Below are 19,397 nucleotides of genomic sequence, written 5' to 3' on the forward strand. Positions count from 1 at the left end.
TATTTCATATTCTTTTCTAAGGCTACATTTCAAGAAATGATTACTTCCTAATCACCAGCTTATTTTGTAAACTTATGGTTCTAAAGAATTAAAATGCATGACAAACTCCTCCTTCAAACTCAAGATGCCTAGAGCTCTTTCTGTTTTCCTTTTCCTCCCAGAAGGTTAAGAGGAAGACAAGGACTAGGACCCCTGAGTGCCGGGCAGTAGGTCAGACTAGTTGCAGAGGGCCTGTGTGTGCTCACGTGGTTGGAACGATAGTCCCTCCCGTTGCCCTGCAGTGTCTCAGCGCATGTGTGTTTACGGCAGCGCCGTCAGCTCGGCCTGTCATCACCTCTCGGGCTGGTTCCTTTACCCACCAGCCGTCCCCAGCTGTTCTGTAGTTTCTCACATGCCCTCTTATACCTCCGTGCATTAGCACGTGTTATTTCTTCAGGTTAGGTCTTCCCCATTTCACTTATTCTTCAAAACCCAGGCAAAACCCTCTCCCTCTGGGCAGCCTTCCAGGAAACTCCCCTCCCTGTGCCTAGAGAGAGACCCCTGTGTCCGTCTCTTCTGCTACTTGCTGAACTCTGGAGGCAGAGATTATCCATAAGGGGTGCTTGGTGAATGTGTATCAACCATAGTTGGACTGATGGAAAAATTAAAAGCTCTGTTAGTTCATCAGTTTCATCTGTGGCATGTGAAAAAAATTGGCCTGACTTGATTTTTCGTTTTCATACTGAAGTCTAGAAGCTACCATCATTTTCACGTCATAGGTAGCACTTTAAGCACAGTCGATTGCAGCTTTTGGCAGGAAAGAAGAGAAACATCAAGTGATGTTTCTCAGTATTGCATTTTTTTTTCTTTGTTCAGGAGAATGAAGTTTCTAGATTAGAAGACATCATGCAGCATTTAAAATCAGAGAAACAGGAGCAGTGCACGAGAGCATCCAAGCGGCAGTCGGTGAAAGAATTGGAAGAGCTGCATCGTAATATTGATGGTCTCTTGCAAGAGAAGAAAGACTTACAGCATGAAGTAGAAGAATTACATGATACCATCCAGAAACATAAACAGCGAAAGTAACTATGATTATTAGCTATTTCACTTTTATAGTTCTGATAAACATGACATTGGCCTATTAAGGTAACCTGAATCGGTGTTGTCCAGTTGAACTTTCTGTGACCTTGGCAATGCTGTCGATCCATGCCATCCGAAACGGTAATCACCAGCCACGTGTGCCGATTGAGCACTTGAAGTGTGGCTAATGGAACTGAGGAATAGAGTTTAAATTAAAGTTGTAGCCACAGGTGACTCCCAAGTTGCACAGGGCAAGTCCAAGTTCTCTTGGCCTGTAATCCAAATGAGCTCTTCTTGTGGCCCCTCTTGGAGAATGGCATAACCCTCCGCCCTCCCCAGTTACTCTGGCTAAAAACAAGCCGGGTGTATGCAGCTCCGCTTTCCTCGCTTTCCCAAACCTCCAGTTGGTCTCCGGGTCCTACAACTGTACACAAAGAGCTGTCAAACTGGTCCCCTTCTTTCATCTCCACCGCCCTGGCCTTTCATCGTCTCCGCCCAGGTCGTCGTAATAGCTTCTACTTTGGCCTCTCGTGTCTAGGCTCTGTCTCCATTCTACCCTGAACGTGGCTACAGATCCGAGCTAGCCACTCTCCCATGTGACTCAGTCCCGTCAGAATGCACACCACCCTCTGGATCTGAACCTGCCTGCCTGTCTTATCCTTCTCTCCTACACGCAGTGTTTGTTCAGGCCCTACCTGCTTTTCTGTGGTTTCCCCCAACACCACATTCTCCCCTGCCTCTCCACCTTTGCACATACTGTCCTAGCCTAAAATGGTTTCCCTGCCCCCTGCCTAACTCCACCCTGTCTATCCAGAGAAAGGTCAGAGATCCCCTTTTATACAAAGCCTTCCTCATCTCTGGCTCCCACAGTTCGGGTTGGCAACCTTGGGTATAGTACTGTTCACACCGTGTTGTAAGGAGCCCAGGAGGGCGGTGGCTGGGCCTCTTTGTGCCCCAGCATCTGGCATAGGGTCCGTTAATGAAGGCAGTATCTGCTGAGAGGGCCAGGTGGGTAGAAGCCCATCTTGTGCAGTGGTTCAGGAGTTATGACGGTCCCCAGCTTTTGTCGTGTCAGCCAGACTGGCCCAGGCACCAGGGTTGCAGGGAGATCGGTGGAGATCCCAGGGGTGAATGAGCTATGGTCTCTGCCTTCTAGGAGCACACCTGTGACTGGCCGGTAGACCTGGCAGGGAAAAGCCAGGGTCACACTGAGAGAAGATGGGGAATAAATGTGTGAGCGTTTGGGGCACCTCGGTGGCTCAGTCGGTTGGGCGTCCGACTTGGCTCAGGTCATGATCTCGCAGTTCATGAGTTTGAGCCCCATGTTGGGCTCTGTGCTGACAGCTCGGAGCCTGGAGCCTACTTCAGGTTCTGTGTCTCCCTCTCCCTCTCTGCTCCTCCCCCACTCACGCTTTGTCTCTCTCTCTCAAAAATAAATAAAGCTTAAAAAGAAATTTAAAAAAATGTGTAAGCGTTTCAAGGATGGTTGCTTCTCTTACTTTTGTAGGCATGTGGTGGGGAGAGGTTAAAGTGAGATTTTTTTGAGGGAGGATGGTAGGGCAGTGGGGTAACCACTTCTTTTCCTAGTTATAAAAGTAAAATAAATGCTTACTTTAAGGAGTTTGGATAACACGAAAATATCCGAAGAAAGGATATGTTTGCCTTCATTTAAAGAGAAACGTGTTAAATGTTGATGAATTTATTTTCATGTTTTCCTGTCATAGTTTCGTTTTCAAAGAATTTTGACATGTTAGCCTTGAGTTAGTGACTTCCGTGTCTTGCTTTCTGATTTGTCAAATACCGTTACTATCGTTGTATCATTGAACAGTAAATCACAAAATTAGGAAGTCTTTGGGATGGTTGGTGAGCTGCGACTAGCAAGATAGATTTAGGGGAATGGATGATTATTATGGTGGTGGTTGGCTTTCTTTTTATACCACAGGAGAATAGAAATGTCAACATTGTCTTGACCCAATTGCTGACAAAAAAAATAATAATCAAAAAAGATAAAACAGTTGCATCGTACTTTGTATGCATTGTGCACTTACTGTCAGCAGCGTACCATGTTGAATAAAAGGGTAAACCTAGGCCTTGAACATGGTCAAATGTAAATGTCTCTTCCAGCCCTTCTCATATGAGAGTAGAAAATCATCGTACATCTTTTTATCAGACTACAAGTGTCTGTATCGTCTACATTTGAAGACTCTTAATATGTTTGTATACGATTTTTTTAGAGACTTCCTTGATGGAAATGTCGAGAGTCTTATGAACGAACTAGAAATAGAGAAGTCACTCAAACACCATGAAGATATCGTGGATGAAATTGAGTGCATCGAAAAGACCCTTATGAAACGTCGAGCAGAACTCAGGGAAGCTGACCGGCTGCTGGCGGAGGCCGAAAGTGAACTTTCACGCACGAAGGAGAAAGTATGTTCTGCTGTGGTTTGGGGTGAGGCAGCTCACTGCCCGTGGCATGAAGGACTAGAAAGAAATCGTGATAAGAACATGGTCACCCAAGGTGGACAGTTGGGTTCCAGGCTGCACGCTGCTAGTTAAGGAGCTGTGAGAATTCGGGCAAGCCACCTGACTCCCCAGCTTTGCTCCCCTCACCTATCAGTTCAGGCAAAGAATACTTAGGCTGTTCAGGAAGACTTAAGAGCTGCTGAAATCATTCCATTCCTAACACACCCTACTTCCTAATCCTGTGTGTGTCTTTAAATTACTTGGGCTCTGATATCTCTCTGTATTAAATAGGTCAATGCTAGATTCATCTAAAAGCAACAGTGGATCTCAGAAGACTTCTTCCTGGTATTACTTCGTTCTCCAAGTTCATGATAGAAAATCAAGCATTTTTTGGTCTGAGGTAGTGTTCTTGTGACTACAATACAGAAAGAAATGGAGGAAGAAAAGGAGCCCCTACTCTGTTGGGCCCCTACTCTGACCACACATTGGCTATTTTATAAATACTGCTTCGTTAACCTTTCCTGGCAACCCTGTAAGATGGTGGTTAGCCCAGTTCACTGGTGGAGCTCAGAGAAGCTGGTAGCTGGCCCAGGGCCACACAGCTCAATTTCTGCCTCACCAAGAGAGCTTTTTTTTTTTTAATGTTTTATTTATTTTTGAGAGAGAGACAGAGACAAAGCATGAGCAGGGGGAGGGGCAGAGAGAGAGAGAGAGAGAGAGAGAGCGAGATACAGAATCCAAAGCAGGTTCCAGGCTCTGAGTTGTCAGCACAGAGCCAGACCTAGGGCTCAAACCCACGAACCATGAGATCATAACCTGAGCTGAAGCTGGTCGCTTAACCAACTGTGCCACCCAGGCACCCCACCCAAGAGCTTTCTTAGTTTGAGGAGAATTCCAGGGTAAAAAAGTCCCATACCCACATGGAGCATCTCAGAAACTATTTTTATGTTATTTCAACATGGATGGATTTAAATGAATAGAAATCTGTAACCCGGGAACTGAAACAAAGGATTTATTAAAGATATTCTGTGAGTGATGGCTTTAATAAGAATGGAAAAACATCCTGGTGTCTTTTCAGATGATCAACTGATCATGTTCCTTCTGTCACATGTCAGACGATTGTGAGATAACAGAGGCGTGAGCAGGACTAGAGAAAACTTTATCACTGGTATATAAAAGAATATTGATACCAGTAGTAGGCAGAAATAGTAAGTGAACTGAGGCTAGTAAGCTCTTCCCCTTTTGTCCTCCCAAAATGATTCAGGGAGGCAGCTTGCTAAGGAGGAAGAGCGAGGGAGAAGGTGGTGCATTTTGTGAGAAAGATGCCAGACATGTTAAAACCTAACATAGAAAGAGATAGAAAACTACTTAGAAATGTGACTTTCTGAAGCACGTAGTGCGTTTTGTCCAGTGCTTTGCTGATGAAACTGACAGAAACCAGGGATCTGGAATGGAAGGAAGTGTGGTGAGCTATCTAGCTGTTTGGGAGCTCGCCAGCCTTCTTGCATCCACACGGAGATGTACTGGACTAGTTTAACAAGCCTGGGACTTTGGTGCAGCTGCACAGCTTGAGTCTTTGGCCCGAAGGGGAGTCACTGTTCAACGAAGTGCAAAGCAAGCACTATTTTTGGACCTTTGGTGGCATTGTCTTAAACCTCTTATTTTAGACAGAAAAAGGAAACCAAGTTGATTAAAAAAAAAAAAAAAAATCTGTTTTCGAAAAGAAAAAAAAAGGAAACCAAGTTGATTAAAAAAAAAAAATCTGTTTTCGAAAAGAAAAAAAAGGAAACCAAGGTGATTAAAAAAAAAAAAATCTGTTCTCGAAAAGAAAAAAAAAAAGTAATCTCTTTCTGACAAATCCTGTACAGGAGGAGTTTTAAGTACTTTGACAAAAGTACTTAATGTTTGTGTTTCTCAGACATTATTAATTCATCTTTAAATGAAGGAGGTTTTATTTAACACGATCAGATCTAGAGTACAGTAATAATCTCTGTGAAGGAGGGACTGTTGGTAAAATCAGCTTGTTGTCACTTAATTGTGGAGATATTTTTAATTGAATAAGATAGCATAATAGTATACAGATTATTTTTAAGTAAAAGATCATTCACAGTGTCACCACCCTCAAGTGACTATTTCTTTTTGCAGAGCCTTTCTGTCTTTGCAGACACAGATCTAATTGCACATAGTTGCCCTTAGAGTGCCATTTTAAATTTGTTTTTTTCAGCCAACATAATACCATTAACATTCTTCCATGTTGCTATATTGTCATCTTAAAGGCTACACAGTACTCCATTGTGTTGATGCTTTATCACTTAATCACTTGTCAAGTTGTATTTCAGTACACAATGAGCATTTTTATGTAGTCATTTTTTTTACTTCTGAATTCTCTTCTGAGAGTTGGAGAGTCAAAGTGAATGCACATTTTTATCAGTCTTTCTGTATGGCCTTGTCGATTTTCCTAAGAGGTGCAAAAAGAATGTGGTAACTGAATCGCTTCTAATGACAGTGTCTTTTTTAGACAAAAGATGCCGTTGAGAAGTTCACTGATGCCAAGAGAAATCTATTGCAAATCGAAAAAGATGCTGAGGAGTTAGAAAGGAGAGCCCAGGAAACTGCTGTTAACCTTGTCAAAGCTGACCAGCAGCTCAGGTAGGTGGAGTCCCTCTTGGCTATTGATGTATTCAGGGAGATCAATGACAAGTTCGGGGCTAAGGGAGTAGTAATCGCCTTAAGATAAATAATGCAGGCTAAGTCTAAGCGGCCTTGGAGAGTAAAGCAGTGTGTTGTAGATTACTCGAGGCTGACGCAAAGGGTTTGGAGCAGCACAAAATGGAGCAAGAAGAAACTTTGAAAGAAATAAACAAAGTTGTTGCAGCCAAAGACTCCGACTTCCAGTGCCTGAACAAGAAGAAGGAAGTACTGACCGCAGAGTAAGTACAGCCTCTGGGGGGCCCAAGGGGCTTGTGCTGGAAGACCGCTCTTGGGATTCAGCCTTCCTTCAGATCTGCTCCAGTGCTGCTGGTGTTTGTAGGCTGCAGAAATTGCAGAAGGACATCGAGGCCGCACAACACAATGAGGATCACCACCTGCACGTCCTGAAAGAGTCAGAGACCCTCCTGCAGGCCAAGAAAGCTGAGCTGGAAAAGCTGAAAAGCCAGGTATGGCAACCGATGCCTTGGAAAAGCAGTTCATGCTGCTTTGAAACCTACGTTTCTGTTACGATTATAAAAAGTAATACATGTTTGATTGTAGAAAAGACTGGAAAATACAAAATAAGATATAAAGCATAAATGAGGCTCTGTATCCTAGTGATTAAGAGTAGAGTCCAACCCAAATTTGAATCGCAACTCAGTAGAACAAATAGAATATATTACTGAGTAAAAGAAGTGGGTCTAAAAATGGGATACACCCCTCAGTTGGCTGAGTGTCCGACTTTGGCTCAGGTCATGATCTTGCGGTTTGTGAGTTCCAGCCCCACGTTGGGCTCTGTGCTGACAGCGTGGAGCCCAGAGCCTGCTTCGGATTCTGTGTCTTCCTCTCTCTCTGCCCCTCCCCTGCTCACGCTCTGTATCTCTCTCATAAATCTAAATAAACACTAAAAAAAAAAAAAAATAACGTTTTTTAATAAAAAAAAAAACCAAACAGGATGCACCCTAAGATAATTTATGCTAAATGTGTTTATGAACACTCGTGCTTATATTTTTGGTCTGTATCAAAGCACAAAAGCAGTCATCTGATAAGGGGAGATAAATATTTTCTATTTTCTTCCTTTTGCACATCTGCATTTTCTGTTTTTTATATAAAATGTGTACTATTCTTAAAGTTGACATTTTTAAATTTACAAAATGAATAAATTTAAAAAATCCCTGCCTGACTTCCATTGCCAAGGTAATGGAATAAGGTATATAGACACACAAGTATTTTGAAAACCATAACCTGAGGGATATTCCTTATTATCATCTTGTTGTTTTTGCTATGATTTGATGGATATGCTTTTATGTATGCGAACTCAAGATCTTTATTAGGCATTTGATGCCTGTACCCCCAGCCTGGCCCTCCTGACTCCTGCAGCTGGGATAATTACAGTTAGGCTAGCCCCTGATTTCCCCACTACCGTTAGCTGGACTGAATATTCTCCATCACAGCAAGCACGAAGGTTGTCAAGCTTTGCATTCTTCCCTTTTCTTGAACACAGGTATCCGATCAGCAGCAAGAACTGGCCGTCTTGGACAGGGAGTTAGGGCATAAAAAGGAAGAGCTGCGTCTACTCCAGGGAAGCATGGTCCAGGCCAAAGCTGACCTCCAGGAGGCGCTGAGACTGGGAGAAACCGAAGTAACTGAGAAGTGCAATCATATTAGGGTGTGTTCTTTACTAGTTTTCTTAAGAATCCAAGGGTGATGTTCTAGGTTTATCTTAACATATTTTAATTAGTTTTCTCTCCAAATGCAGCTCTAAATTCCTGAATCGTGAACCCTCTGTAACATCAGTTTGATGTACTGTTCTGTATCCAGGCTGTGGCTGCATGGATAGCTCTCCCGTAGTATTTTCTGGACATACCCAAGGTTCTCGGCCTCTGTGCCTTTCTCATACCATTTCTTCTCCAGGAATTTCCTTTTTGGGAATGTCCAGATCCTAGCCATTTTTCCTGGTTCAGCTGCATGCCACTAAGTTGACTTTCCTGACTTTTCCTTTACCTTGGAAGGAATTTCTCTCTTCTGAGTTTGGAGGCACTCTGCAGGTTTCCTAGGGCATCAGAGCCTTTCATGACCATGTTTATGCTCCTTGCTGATTTCCCCCAAGGTGCTCAGCCTCTTGAGGGCAGGAGATGTATCAGAGTCAGCCTTTTCTTTCTATAACACATTGCCTTGCACATAGTAAGTACTGTTTATACATTTTAAATGAAGACGATATGTGACTTCCTTACTTCCATTATACAGAAATATGTTAGTGGAAAATAAAATACAGTGCTGTTCTTGACATAAAAGGCAAAATTAAACTTGTTTCCGAATTGGAGTTTTTGTGAAATGAGATAGTTAATAACAAAACTGTTCTCAGTATAATTTCCATTCATAATTTTGTGGAGGGGAGTTGACTTTTTTTTTTTTTTTTTTTTTTTGGCACAGGAAGTAAAATCTCTTCTGGAAGAACTGAGTTTTCAGAAAGGAGAACTCAATGTCCAGATTAGTGAAAAAAAAACTCAACTTGCACTCATAAAGCAGGAAATTGAAAAAGAGGAAGAAAATCTTCAGGTAGTTTTAGGGCAGATGTCTAAACATAAAACTGGTAAGTTTAAAGGAAAACAATCATATAAAGTCAGAGTTTGGAAAAGTGTTTTTTCCAGATCACAGGAAAAATATGAATAGTGAAATAAACTTCTTTTAAAGATATGAAGGAAAGCAGTATGATAAAAGGAATACAATATTTTTTGTCATTCAAATCGATAAAGTTTATTTAAAAGCTAAATAGTCCTGATCATTGCTGACCAGAGCGTGGGGAAGGAAGAGCACTTATAGGCTGTTGATAGAAAAATAAATTGGACCAACCCCCCAGTGTTTCAGGACTGAAAATTCATACCTGTTAAACCATTTAGCTCAGTTCTAGTTTCTGAGGGCAAGCATTCATGCACGTTGCAGCAATATTGGATTTATTTATTTATTTATGTAGTGAGTAAGTATTTCCTTGCTTCACAAATTAAGCTGGCTGAGTTGACTACTTACAGCAAAATTTATAATGACAAAATTTGGAACCATGGCCAATTTAAAAGCTATATTTCAAACATTGAAGGGCATGCAAAAATGCCGATGGGAAGACTGAAAAAATAGATAAAAACTGAATATAGAGTGGAGTCCCAAGTTATTTTGAAAATCTGTGTGGTACGTGTGCGTGTGTGTGTGCACGCTCCTGGAAGGAAAGGTGTCAGGATGCTGTCGTCGTAGTGATCATATTTGGATAGTGGGATAATGATGGGTTTTCTTTTTTTTTTTCTTTTTACTCTTTTCTTGAAATTTTCTATGGTGACCAAATATTTTTTTAATCAGAAAAAAGTTAATACTTAAAAATCTATATTTTAAAATATAAAAAATTATTATCTGAATCTCAACTTACATATTTTGAAGTTTTTCCTATTTTTTTTTTAAATTCATTTAGATGGAGCACTTGCTCGTAGAACTAGATCTTTGTTATGTTTTGGGGTTAAAATTTTTAAACAAAATTTAACAAATTAATGTTTAACAAGATTTTAAAGAATTGTTTTAAGTTAAAATACAGTTAGCTCCAGTAATTCACACAACAGATATGTTTTGATGACCTATTGTTTCTTGTATCCATAGCACTATTTTCTGTTTCAGTTTGTAAGTGCTGTGAACTTCATTTAACAGCATGGACCATGTTCTGTTCCTCTTAGAACTAAAGAATATTCTGGACATGCTGCAACTTGAAAGCAAGGAGCTGCAAGGTTTGAAGCTACAACATGAGCAAAAGTTGTCCGAGTTAGAGAAGACTCAGGTCGAAGTGCTGGAGGTAATAAACAAAGCCGTTTTACCCCTAGCCAACTGCAGTCTTCCTCGGTGGGCACATGTTGAGTCCCCTTTTATCTGACTTAGGAGAGACTGGAGTTAGAGAATCTGCAGCAGACAGCCCTGCAACGGAAAGGGGAAATTGAGTGGCAGAAGCAGGTCCTCGAGAGGGACAGACGGGAAATAGAGCGGATAACTGCCGAGACCCGAGTGCTACAGTCGTGTGTTGAGTCTTTGAGCAAAGAAAAGGAAGATCTCGAAGAAAAATGTGACAGCTGGGAAAAGAAGTTGGCACAGAGCAAACGGTAAGAGCAAAAACCAGTAAGCTTGCAAGATCTCTTCTTGAAGGCTGAAGCATGATAAACACACTATTTTAAAAAGAGTGGAAAATAGAGAAAAGGAAAAAAAAAAATACCCCACGAACTCAGTGTCACAATACAATTCATCAATACCATTTCTGGGGGAATTTCCTTTTAGGCTTTTTTCCCCCCAAAGCACTTTTTTAAATAACCTGTGTGTGTGTGTTTAAGGAAAATAATGGATGCTGGAAGATATAAATAAATGGAGAGAGATACCTGTTTGTGGGTAGAAAGACAGTATAGTTAAGATTCCATTCTCCTCAAATTGATCTTTAGATTCAAAATAATCAAAATTGCAACATGCTTTTAAAATAGAAATTGAGAGTCTGCTTCTGAAATTCGTGTGGAAATGCAAAGATTGGATGTGGAATAGAATCTAAAACTTTTTAGATATGACACCAAAACTTTGAAAAAGAACAAATGTTCAGAGCTTAACACTGCCCTATTTCAAGACCCCACATACAGCTGTGGTGACCAAAATACTGTCGTACTGGTAGAAAGATAGACAAAGCAGTCCGTGGAACAGAACAGAAAGTCCAGAAGTAAACGCACGAATGTGTGGACAACCAATTTTGACTAAGATGCAAAGGCATCATCTTCAGTAGAGAAAAGGCAGACTTTTCAAAAACTGTTGCTGAACCAATTGTATATCGAAAACCCCAAAAATGAACTTCAGTCCACACCCATGCTATAAATAGAAATTATCCCCAAAAGGACCATAAATATCAATGTGAAACCTAAATATAAAACTTTTAGGAGAACACAGGGAAAACACCTTGGTGACCTCGGGTTAGGCAGGATTTCCTAGATGTGACCCCAAAAGCATGATCCATAAAAGAATAAATTGGTAAAATTGGGCTTCATCAGAATTTGAAACTTCAAAAGACACTGTTAAGACAATGAAAAGACCTGTCCCAGCCTAGGAGAAGAACCTTTGCAACATGTATTCGATAAAGGAGTTGTACTCAGGGCCGCCTTCGGGGCTCAGGCCAGTAAGCGTCCGACTCTTTTTTTTTTTTTTTTTTTTTAATTTTTTTTTTTTTTTCAACGTTTATTTATTTTTGGGACAGAGAGAGACAGAGCATGAACGGGGGAGGGGCAGAGAGAGAGGGAGACACAGAATCGGAAACAGGCTCCAGGCTCTGAGCCATCAGCCCAGAGCCTGACGCGGGGCTCAAACTCACGGACCGCGAGATCGTGACCTGGCTGAAGTCGGATGCTTAACCGACTGCGCCACCCAGGCGCCCCAGCGTCCGACTCTTGATTTCAGCTCAGGTCATGATCTCAGGGTTCGTGAGTTCCAACCCCACATCTCACTTCACCCTGGCAGTGCAGAGCCTGCTTAGAATTCTCTCTCTCTCTCCCTCTCTCTCCGCACCTACTTGTGCGCACTTGTTCTGTTTCAAAAAAAAAAAAAAAAAAACCCTTTCCTCTTAAAAAAAAAAGAAGTACTTGTACCCAGAACATATACCTTAAAGAGCTGTAATTAGAAAACGAACAACCCAGTTTTTTTAAAGGGGCAAAAGACTTGAAAAGACATTTTACTTAAGATGAATGGGTGGCCGGGGCGCCTGGGTGGCGCAGTCGGTTAAGCGTCCGACTTCAGCCAGGTCACGATCTCGCGGTCTGTGAGTTCGAGCCCCGCGTCAGGCTCTGGGCTGATGGCTCAGAGCCTGGAGCCTGTTTCCGATTCTATGTCTCCCTCTCTCTCTGCCCCTCCCCCGTTCATGCTCTGTCTCTCTCTGTCCCAAAAATAAATAAACGTTGAAAAAAAAAAAAAAAAATTTTAAATAAAAAAAAAAAAAAAGATGAATGGGTGGCAAATAAACACATAAAAAGATGCTCAACATCATTAACCATTAGGAAAGTCCAAATTCTTAAAGTTTTATTTATTTTGAGAGAGAGAGCGAGCGAGCTTGTGCACAAGCGGGGGAGGGGCAGAGAGAAGGAGAGACAGAATCCCAAGCAGGCTCCGCACCATCAGCGCAGAGCCTGATGTGGATCTCAAACTCATCAACTGTGACATCATGACCTGAGCTGAGATCAAGAGTCGGGGGGTGCCTGGGTGATTCAGTCGGTGCAACGTCCAACTCCTGAATTTATGAGTTCATAAAACTCATGAGTTTGAACCCCACATCGGCTCTGGGCTGTGAGTACAGAGTCTGCTTGGGATTTGTGCTCTCTCTCTCTCTCTCTCTCTGTCCCTTCCCTGAGTGTGCTCTCCCTCTCTCTCTGTCTCAAAATAAATACATAAACAAAAAAAGAAAAAATTAAAAAAAAGACGCTTAACCAACTGCACCACGCAGGCCCCGCAGAAAATGCAAATTAAAACCACAATGAGATATCATTACACACCTATTAGAAGGGCTAAAATTAAACACTGACCATACCAAATGTTCGCGTATGAATTTTCATACACAGTTGCTGGGAGTGTAAATTGTTAGGGCACTTCGGAGCATGGTTCGGCAGTTATTTTGGAAACTAACACCTACCGGAAGAGCTAGCCATTCCACTCCTAGATTGTTCTTCAGAAGTGAAAGTGTACGTTTATACAAAGAGTGACAGGCATTGATGTTCATGGCAGCTTTATTTGCAACAGCCCAAACTTGGAAACAACCTAAAAGTCCCATCAGCTGGTGAATGCATAGACCGATTCCAGTATACCCATCCCTGGGAATACCGTGTAGCAATGGAAAGGGAATGCGGTGTTGCTTACACACAACAACATGAATGACTCAAAGCGACTACGCTCAGGGGGAGAAGCCAGACAAAAGCGAGCCCCTACTGTAGGACTCCATTTACGTAAAAGAAGTTATGCTCATGCCCGTCTGTCTTTTGGACAAATCCTATTACATGCACAATCGTGTTTCCTGCTTTCTCACTGATGAGAAGCTAGCGATCTGTTTTAATCACCAGACTTTTGGAATTCTGAGTGCTGTCCATGTTTTTATCCCTGGTGTTTATAAAGCTTCAGTTTAGAGAGTCCCTTTTCCAAAAATCTCCTGTTTGGAAAGCAGAAAACAAGACATCTTTTGAAAAGGAGTTGAAGAGCCTTCGGTTTCGTTAAGATTTATGATCATTCGTAGTCCGTAACTACCCCGTGAGGGCAGAACACTCTTCCTCGGTTGTGTCTTGTGCGTGCTTGAACATTTTACGCTTCATAGTCTGACTTACTCTGCTTGGACGGTAGGGTTTTGGCAGCTGCAGAAGAGAATAGCAAAATGGAGCAGGCAAACTTAGAGAAGCTGGAATCGGATGTCAGAAACTTGCAGCAGGGGCTGGACCGACTGCACAGAGAGAAGCTCTCACTGCACAAAGACATGGCAGCCACGCAGCAGCAGCTCCGAGGTAGGCGGCCGCGTGGTGGGAGAGACGAGCCTCTTTCCTGCTCTGGCTGCTGCTTTTCATTGTCTGCTTTTCTTATTCTAGAAATAACTCCTTGCTAATGGGCATGGGGTTTATTTTAGAAGTGACAAAAATGTTCTAAAATAGATGGTGGTGGTGTTTGCACGACTCCGTGAATGTACTTGAAGCCACTGAATTGCATAAACAGGTGAAAGGCGTGGTGTGTGGATTCTGTCTCAATAGAGCCGCTTAAAAAATTAGTTGATGTTCCTGAAAGAACAATTTAAAAACATAGGTAAAAAAAATGAAATAAACACTCTCAGAGGGAATTCCTGTTGACAGGTTGGTGAATATCTTTCCAGATTTTTTCCTTGGGCTGTGGGTGTGTGATTAAAAAAAAAAAAAAAAATGCAGATAATGCCTTTATTACCAAATCTTTGTAAATATTCATGATTAGGAGAAGTTACTAAGTAATCCTGGCTAACAACATGCTTGTTAAGCACTTACTCTTAGACGTGATGCAGTTCTTTGATATGCATTTTTTTCATTTAATCCTGGTAACATTTTTGTGAGACAGAAACTATTTCACCCATTTATAGATGAGGAAAGCTTAGTTTCCTTGTGACTTAAGTGAGAAGTGGCTTACAGCTAGTAAGTGACAAAGCCAGTATAGATATAAAACCTGTTCCCAAATTGTCTCCCTTTAAGGGTGTATCAAATTTACATTTCTGTCCACATTGTAGAAGGTACTCATTTCCGAGCCATGCACGTCATCAGTGCTAGGCATTGTCTAGAAACTGTTTTTATTGTGAGGTTTCGAACATGTAAGTCTTTATAAACCTGAGCGCCATGCCCAGGTGTATGTGCCGCACATGTCACTCTTTCTTCTGACCTTTTAGTAAGATGACACGGTATAAGCCATACATTTAACAGGTAAGTTTATGTTCACCTCCACTTTCTTTGGGGGGCCGATGGGGATTTGGAAAATGCATACGAATGTATTCGTTTTATGTAAATATTATTTCTATAGAAAAACAAGAAGCAGTAAACTCACTACAGAAAGAACTAGCTGATGTCCAAGACCATCTGAACCTAGCCAAACAGGTAAGCTCCGTAACAAATGCGATCTTCTAGTAGTGTCCTGAAGGCATGCAGACCACTGGTTCAAATAACAAACAAATCAAGTAGGTTGGTTCCTTGTCACGCCAGCAGGTCCCAGCGGGCCTTCATATGACAAAGACATACATACACACACCTTTTGGTGCAGAGCAGTGATTTTCTCATTTATTTTAAGTTTCACTCAAAGGTTATAAGTAAGGTGGGAAGCTAGACCAGAGCCCAACCCTTCAGCAGCCCCTCTGGGGGCTTTAGGCACCAGATGGACCATCTCTTATCCATGACACAGACAAGGCCCCCAAAGGCTGGGCTTAGACGCGGTCATTCATTGAGCTGCACGGTAACTGCCACCTGCAGGGAATCTGGGCATCCGTCTTATCAGATGTTCGTTGAGAGTTGTTCTTGACCCTTCTACTTCTGACAGTCTTCTTAAAGGTAACTGAGTGTTGTCCTGTGAGAACAGTGTGTGATTTAAGTTTCAGAGAACCTCAGGCAAGTTCTGGGCTTCGGTTTTCACTGTGTAGATTAGGAGTTTGATTAGACGTCTAAATCCTTCCATCTACCTTAAGGATTCTGTGTTTCTAAGATATAGAAAACTTCAAATCAAAGTATCCCATCTTTAAAAAATTCTTACACAGGCTCTAATGAGTATTTTCTGTGTTATTAGAAATGGAACTTTTTTTCTTTTTTTTAATTTTTTTTTTTTTTTTTCAACGTTTATTTATTTTTGGGACAGAGAGAGACAGAGCATGAACGGGGGAGGGGCAGAGAGAGAGGGAGACACAGAATCAGAAACAGGCTCCAGGCTCCGAGCCATCAGCCCAGAGCCCGACGCGGGGCTCGAACTCACGGACCGCGAGATCGTGACCTGGCTGAAGTCGGACGCTTAACCGACTGCGCCACCCAGGCGCCCCAACTTTTTTTCAATTTGAGGGGCGCCCGGATGGCGCAGTCAGTTGCGCGTCCAGCTCTTGATCTCGGCTCAGGTCATGCTCTCACAGTTGGTGAGATCGAGCCCCATGTCAGGCTCTGTGCTCACAGCACAGGGCCTGCTTGGGATTCTCTCTCCTTCCTTTTCTCTCTGCCCCTCCCCCACTCGTGCTCTTTCTTTCTCTTTCTCTTTCCCTCTCAAATAAACATTTTTAAAAGAAATGTTTAATTTGGATTCCTGGCAGAAAGAAGAAGTTACTGTTTTCTTGAGTTTTTCAACCCACATAAATATTTCAAATAGTAACAAAACCATGACTTTAGGTTCATTTTCAATAGGAATTAAGGCTTATTCACAGCTCTCCTTAATCTTCTTAGCAATCTTGTGAGGTGGGTGTTGTTTATTCCCGCCTCAGTGACTAAGCAACTAAAGTTCAGAAGAACTGGGTCTCTTAGGTTTCAGCGTCTTCTGTCGTGTTACTCTTGAGACACTAAACAGAGGAAACCTGATGATTAAGTTGCACTTCGGGGGCCTTAAATAAGTTTGTTGAGGTAATAGAGGACATGGGACTTCTGAGATGCTTCTCACATCGTCAGACTTGACCGATGCCAGGAGGGGCACTGGCCAGCCCTGGAACGGATGGATGGCTTTGTTAGTAGCTTCCGTTTGTTCTGTCACACGAAGGACCTGCTTGACATCGCCGAGCAGAAGGACGTGCTGCTCAGCGAGCAGACCAGGCTCCAGAAGGACGTCGAGGAATGGAGGAAGAAGCTCGAAGACTGCCAGAAAGAAGGGGAGACAAAGCAACAACAGCTTCAAGTGCTTCAGACGGAGATTGAAGAAACCAAGGCGAAGCTAGCCCAACAAGAAACGGTACTGCACATCTATGGCGTGACAGAAAAGGACACGCTTTGTCACTCGGGTGTTTTCTCCCCAGGCGGGAGCTATGAGGGGTCCCCCGTAGGACTAACTTCCCTTCACTGCTCTGTGTAACCGGGGAGGGTTTCACACCAGCACTTTGGCTCTCTTGGCATTAATATTTGTGGACCATCAAGACCGCAGAACATCGCTCCCGGAAGGAATCTTGATGGCCACATGCCATTTGCTGCGTGAACCCCCGCCTCACGTGCCAGCCAAATAGTTTTCCAGCCCCCGCTGTCTGTCACTGTGGGGTGTTTTCTGCTTTCTCTTGGACTTGAAAATACCTAGCGCCCATGAAGTTTCCCTCACCTGGGACACCTGTGTCTGTTATTTTATGACTAAGGTTATTCTCTGTTAAGATGTTTCAGAGACTCCAGCAAGAGACAGAATGTGAAGAAAAGAAGTTAGAAGCCAGTAAGGCGACTCTGAAGGAGCAGCAGCAAGAGCTGGAAAAGGAATTAACGCAGCAGAAGAGCAAGCTGGACCAGGTGCTCACAAAGGTGTTGGTGGCGGAGGAGCGTGTCAGGGCTTTGCAGGAAGAGGAGAGGTGGAGTGAGACCCTGGAGAAAGCGCTCTCCCAGACCAGTACGTATTCCCCAACGTGGCGGTCTGGCAAAGTGTGTCGGGGAGACCCGAGCCTGGCCCCGGCCCGGCAGGGCATCGGGAGGAGCGCGGCAGGAAGGAGATGCGCCCTCCCCTCCCCCGGGGTCCTGCCGGCCCTGTGAGAGAGGACACGGGGCACTTGTCTCTGTGGAGACGGGGTTTGACCCTGAGGCTGTCGGGTCTTTCTACTTGACCACGTTGCCTTCTTCCAGAATGCTGCCTCCAGGAAGAGCGACGTTCAGGCAGAGAGGTGCCAGAAGGCACTTGATCTCAAGGCCTTCTGTGAAGCAGTACGTTGTTTTGAGCTTTGGGAACAGTGTTCCATTTCATCTCAACCAATCAGAAAACAGTATCAACAGTTCCACTTCTGTCTCAGTTTGACATAGTGAATGGTACCAAAATACAGGTGTTCGTTTTTGGGGCTGTCGGCGCTCTCCTGAGCCATATTTCAGTCAAGATGGAAGTCCAGGGTGAATCACTGTTCCCACATCAATGAGTGATTCTGTTCTTAGGCTTCAGGGTTTAGTAATGTTCAGAAAACTTTGCTGTCCCCGAGTGAACTCAGTGAAAGGGTTATTAGTCCTTTTTCCCCAGCAACTCTTGATACACGCAGACCCAGCCATTTCATCATGACAACGAAACTTCCCAGATGTGCTGCACCTGACCACACCAGACGTGTGAAAAGTAAAACCTGGACAGGGTGTTACTCCAAAGAGTATGATTAGGAAAACCTATTTTATTTATTTAAAAAAATTTTTTTTAATGTTTATTTTTGAGAGAGAGGGAGAGAGGGAGACGCAGAATCTGAAGCAGGCTCCAGGCTCTGAGCTTGTCAGCACAGAGCCCGACGCGGGGCTCGAACCCACGGACTGTGAGATCACGACCTGAGCCGAAGTCGGCCGCTTCACCGGTTGAACCACCCAGGTGCCCCAGAAAAATCTATTTTGAACGTCAGTGTTTTTCGTAAACATTATTTACGGAGTACTCACTAGGCACTTCGCGTTCGCATACACAATTCCTGTTAAACGCCAGGAAGTAGGCGCCTCCCGTATAGGGCAAGGCTCGTGCTGCTCCAGATCCCATGTTCTTTGCACCGCGCTGCCTCCCGTGAAGGAGAAGCACTGGTGCACCTCCGTGCAGGTTTATAAGAAGCATTTCGGCCGTCTGTTCCAGGCCTCCTGCGCCTCAGGACCGCTGTATTCTCACTGCTCTCAGACACCCAAAGGGAAGACAGTAGCTGTCTGTCACTTCGGGATCCGGCCCTCCAGGACCCAGTGATGTCAGGAGGCACCTTCATCTGGGCTCTGATGTGGGTCAGGGGGGAGTTGGCAGACTCCGTGATGCCTGAGCGGGTGACATGGCGTTACGCAACCCGCCCACGGCCAGCCCGGGGCCTCTGGCTAAACTACTCAAAATGCTCGTTTCAGAACGACAGCTTTCGGAACGGGAGCAGCAGCTAACGGAAAGGTCAAGTGAGCTACTGACTCTCCAGAAAGAGGCGGACTCTATGAGGGCAGACTTCAGCCTCTTGCGGAACCAGTTCTTGACAGAAAGGAAGAAAGCCGAGAAGCAGGTCGCCAGCCTGAAGGAAGCACTTCAGGTCCAGCGGAGCCAGCTGGAGAAGAACCTTCTGGTGAGTCCCCTCGGCCCTGGCAGCTGTCGCGGAATTCGCGCCCTTAAATCCTTCGACTAAAAACTGCTTCGGTGTAGGCAAAATCAGTGACCTGTCAACCCGGTCCCTAACCCGACTGTTGTTTCTGGTGTGTCTGTGCCTGATTTGAGCTTGAAGCTGATGGTGTCTTGCCTGAGTCTGAGCCGCCAGCCCTACAGGAGCCCGGCCGGCTGGAAAGATGGTCACGTGAGCAGACAGTGTCGCCACAAAGCAGAGAGCGTCCTCCGCAAGGGAGCCCCTGCCTGCGCCTCCACCCGCAGGGGCTGGAGAGGGTTCTGGGGGAGGAGGGCTTCTTCTGGAGACATCTCCGCCCCGCTGCAGTCAGCACTCACGGATCTCATCCTGCCCTTTTCAGTCAGCCTTCGCTTTAATTCATCATCGTCCTGAAACCAAGGAGTTCAGTCTCCCGGGCTTT

At 43.9% G+C, this 19,397-nt stretch overlaps 1 protein-coding gene across 5 annotated transcripts in view; it reads left to right on the top strand.

Annotated features, from left to right (window-relative positions):
- CNTRL (centriolin) overlaps positions 1–19,397 on the top strand; it is an 84,907-nt gene that overhangs the window by 59,834 nt on the left and 5,676 nt on the right. For all 5 annotated transcript variants that reach the window (XM_030294336.1, XM_030294335.1, XM_030294338.1 and 2 more), the window contains 14 exons: positions 856–1,061; positions 3,294–3,486; positions 6,041–6,171; positions 6,312–6,452; positions 6,554–6,680; positions 7,718–7,882; positions 8,647–8,806; positions 9,927–10,042; positions 10,126–10,343; positions 13,588–13,745; positions 14,773–14,846; positions 16,471–16,659; positions 17,067–17,292; positions 18,738–18,943. In XM_030294336.1, coding sequence (XP_030150196.1) covers positions 856–1,061; positions 3,294–3,486; positions 6,041–6,171; positions 6,312–6,452; positions 6,554–6,680; positions 7,718–7,882; positions 8,647–8,806; positions 9,927–10,042; positions 10,126–10,343; positions 13,588–13,745; positions 14,773–14,846; positions 16,471–16,659; positions 17,067–17,292; positions 18,738–18,943 — 2,310 coding nt within the window. The remainder of the gene's footprint in view (positions 1–855; positions 1,062–3,293; positions 3,487–6,040; positions 6,172–6,311; positions 6,453–6,553; positions 6,681–7,717; positions 7,883–8,646; positions 8,807–9,926; positions 10,043–10,125; positions 10,344–13,587; positions 13,746–14,772; positions 14,847–16,470; positions 16,660–17,066; positions 17,293–18,737; positions 18,944–19,397) is intronic.

Source organism: Lynx canadensis, chromosome D4, assembly GCF_007474595.2.
Source record: "Lynx canadensis isolate LIC74 chromosome D4, mLynCan4.pri.v2, whole genome shotgun sequence".
Lineage (NCBI taxonomy): Eukaryota > Metazoa > Chordata > Mammalia > Carnivora > Felidae > Lynx > Lynx canadensis.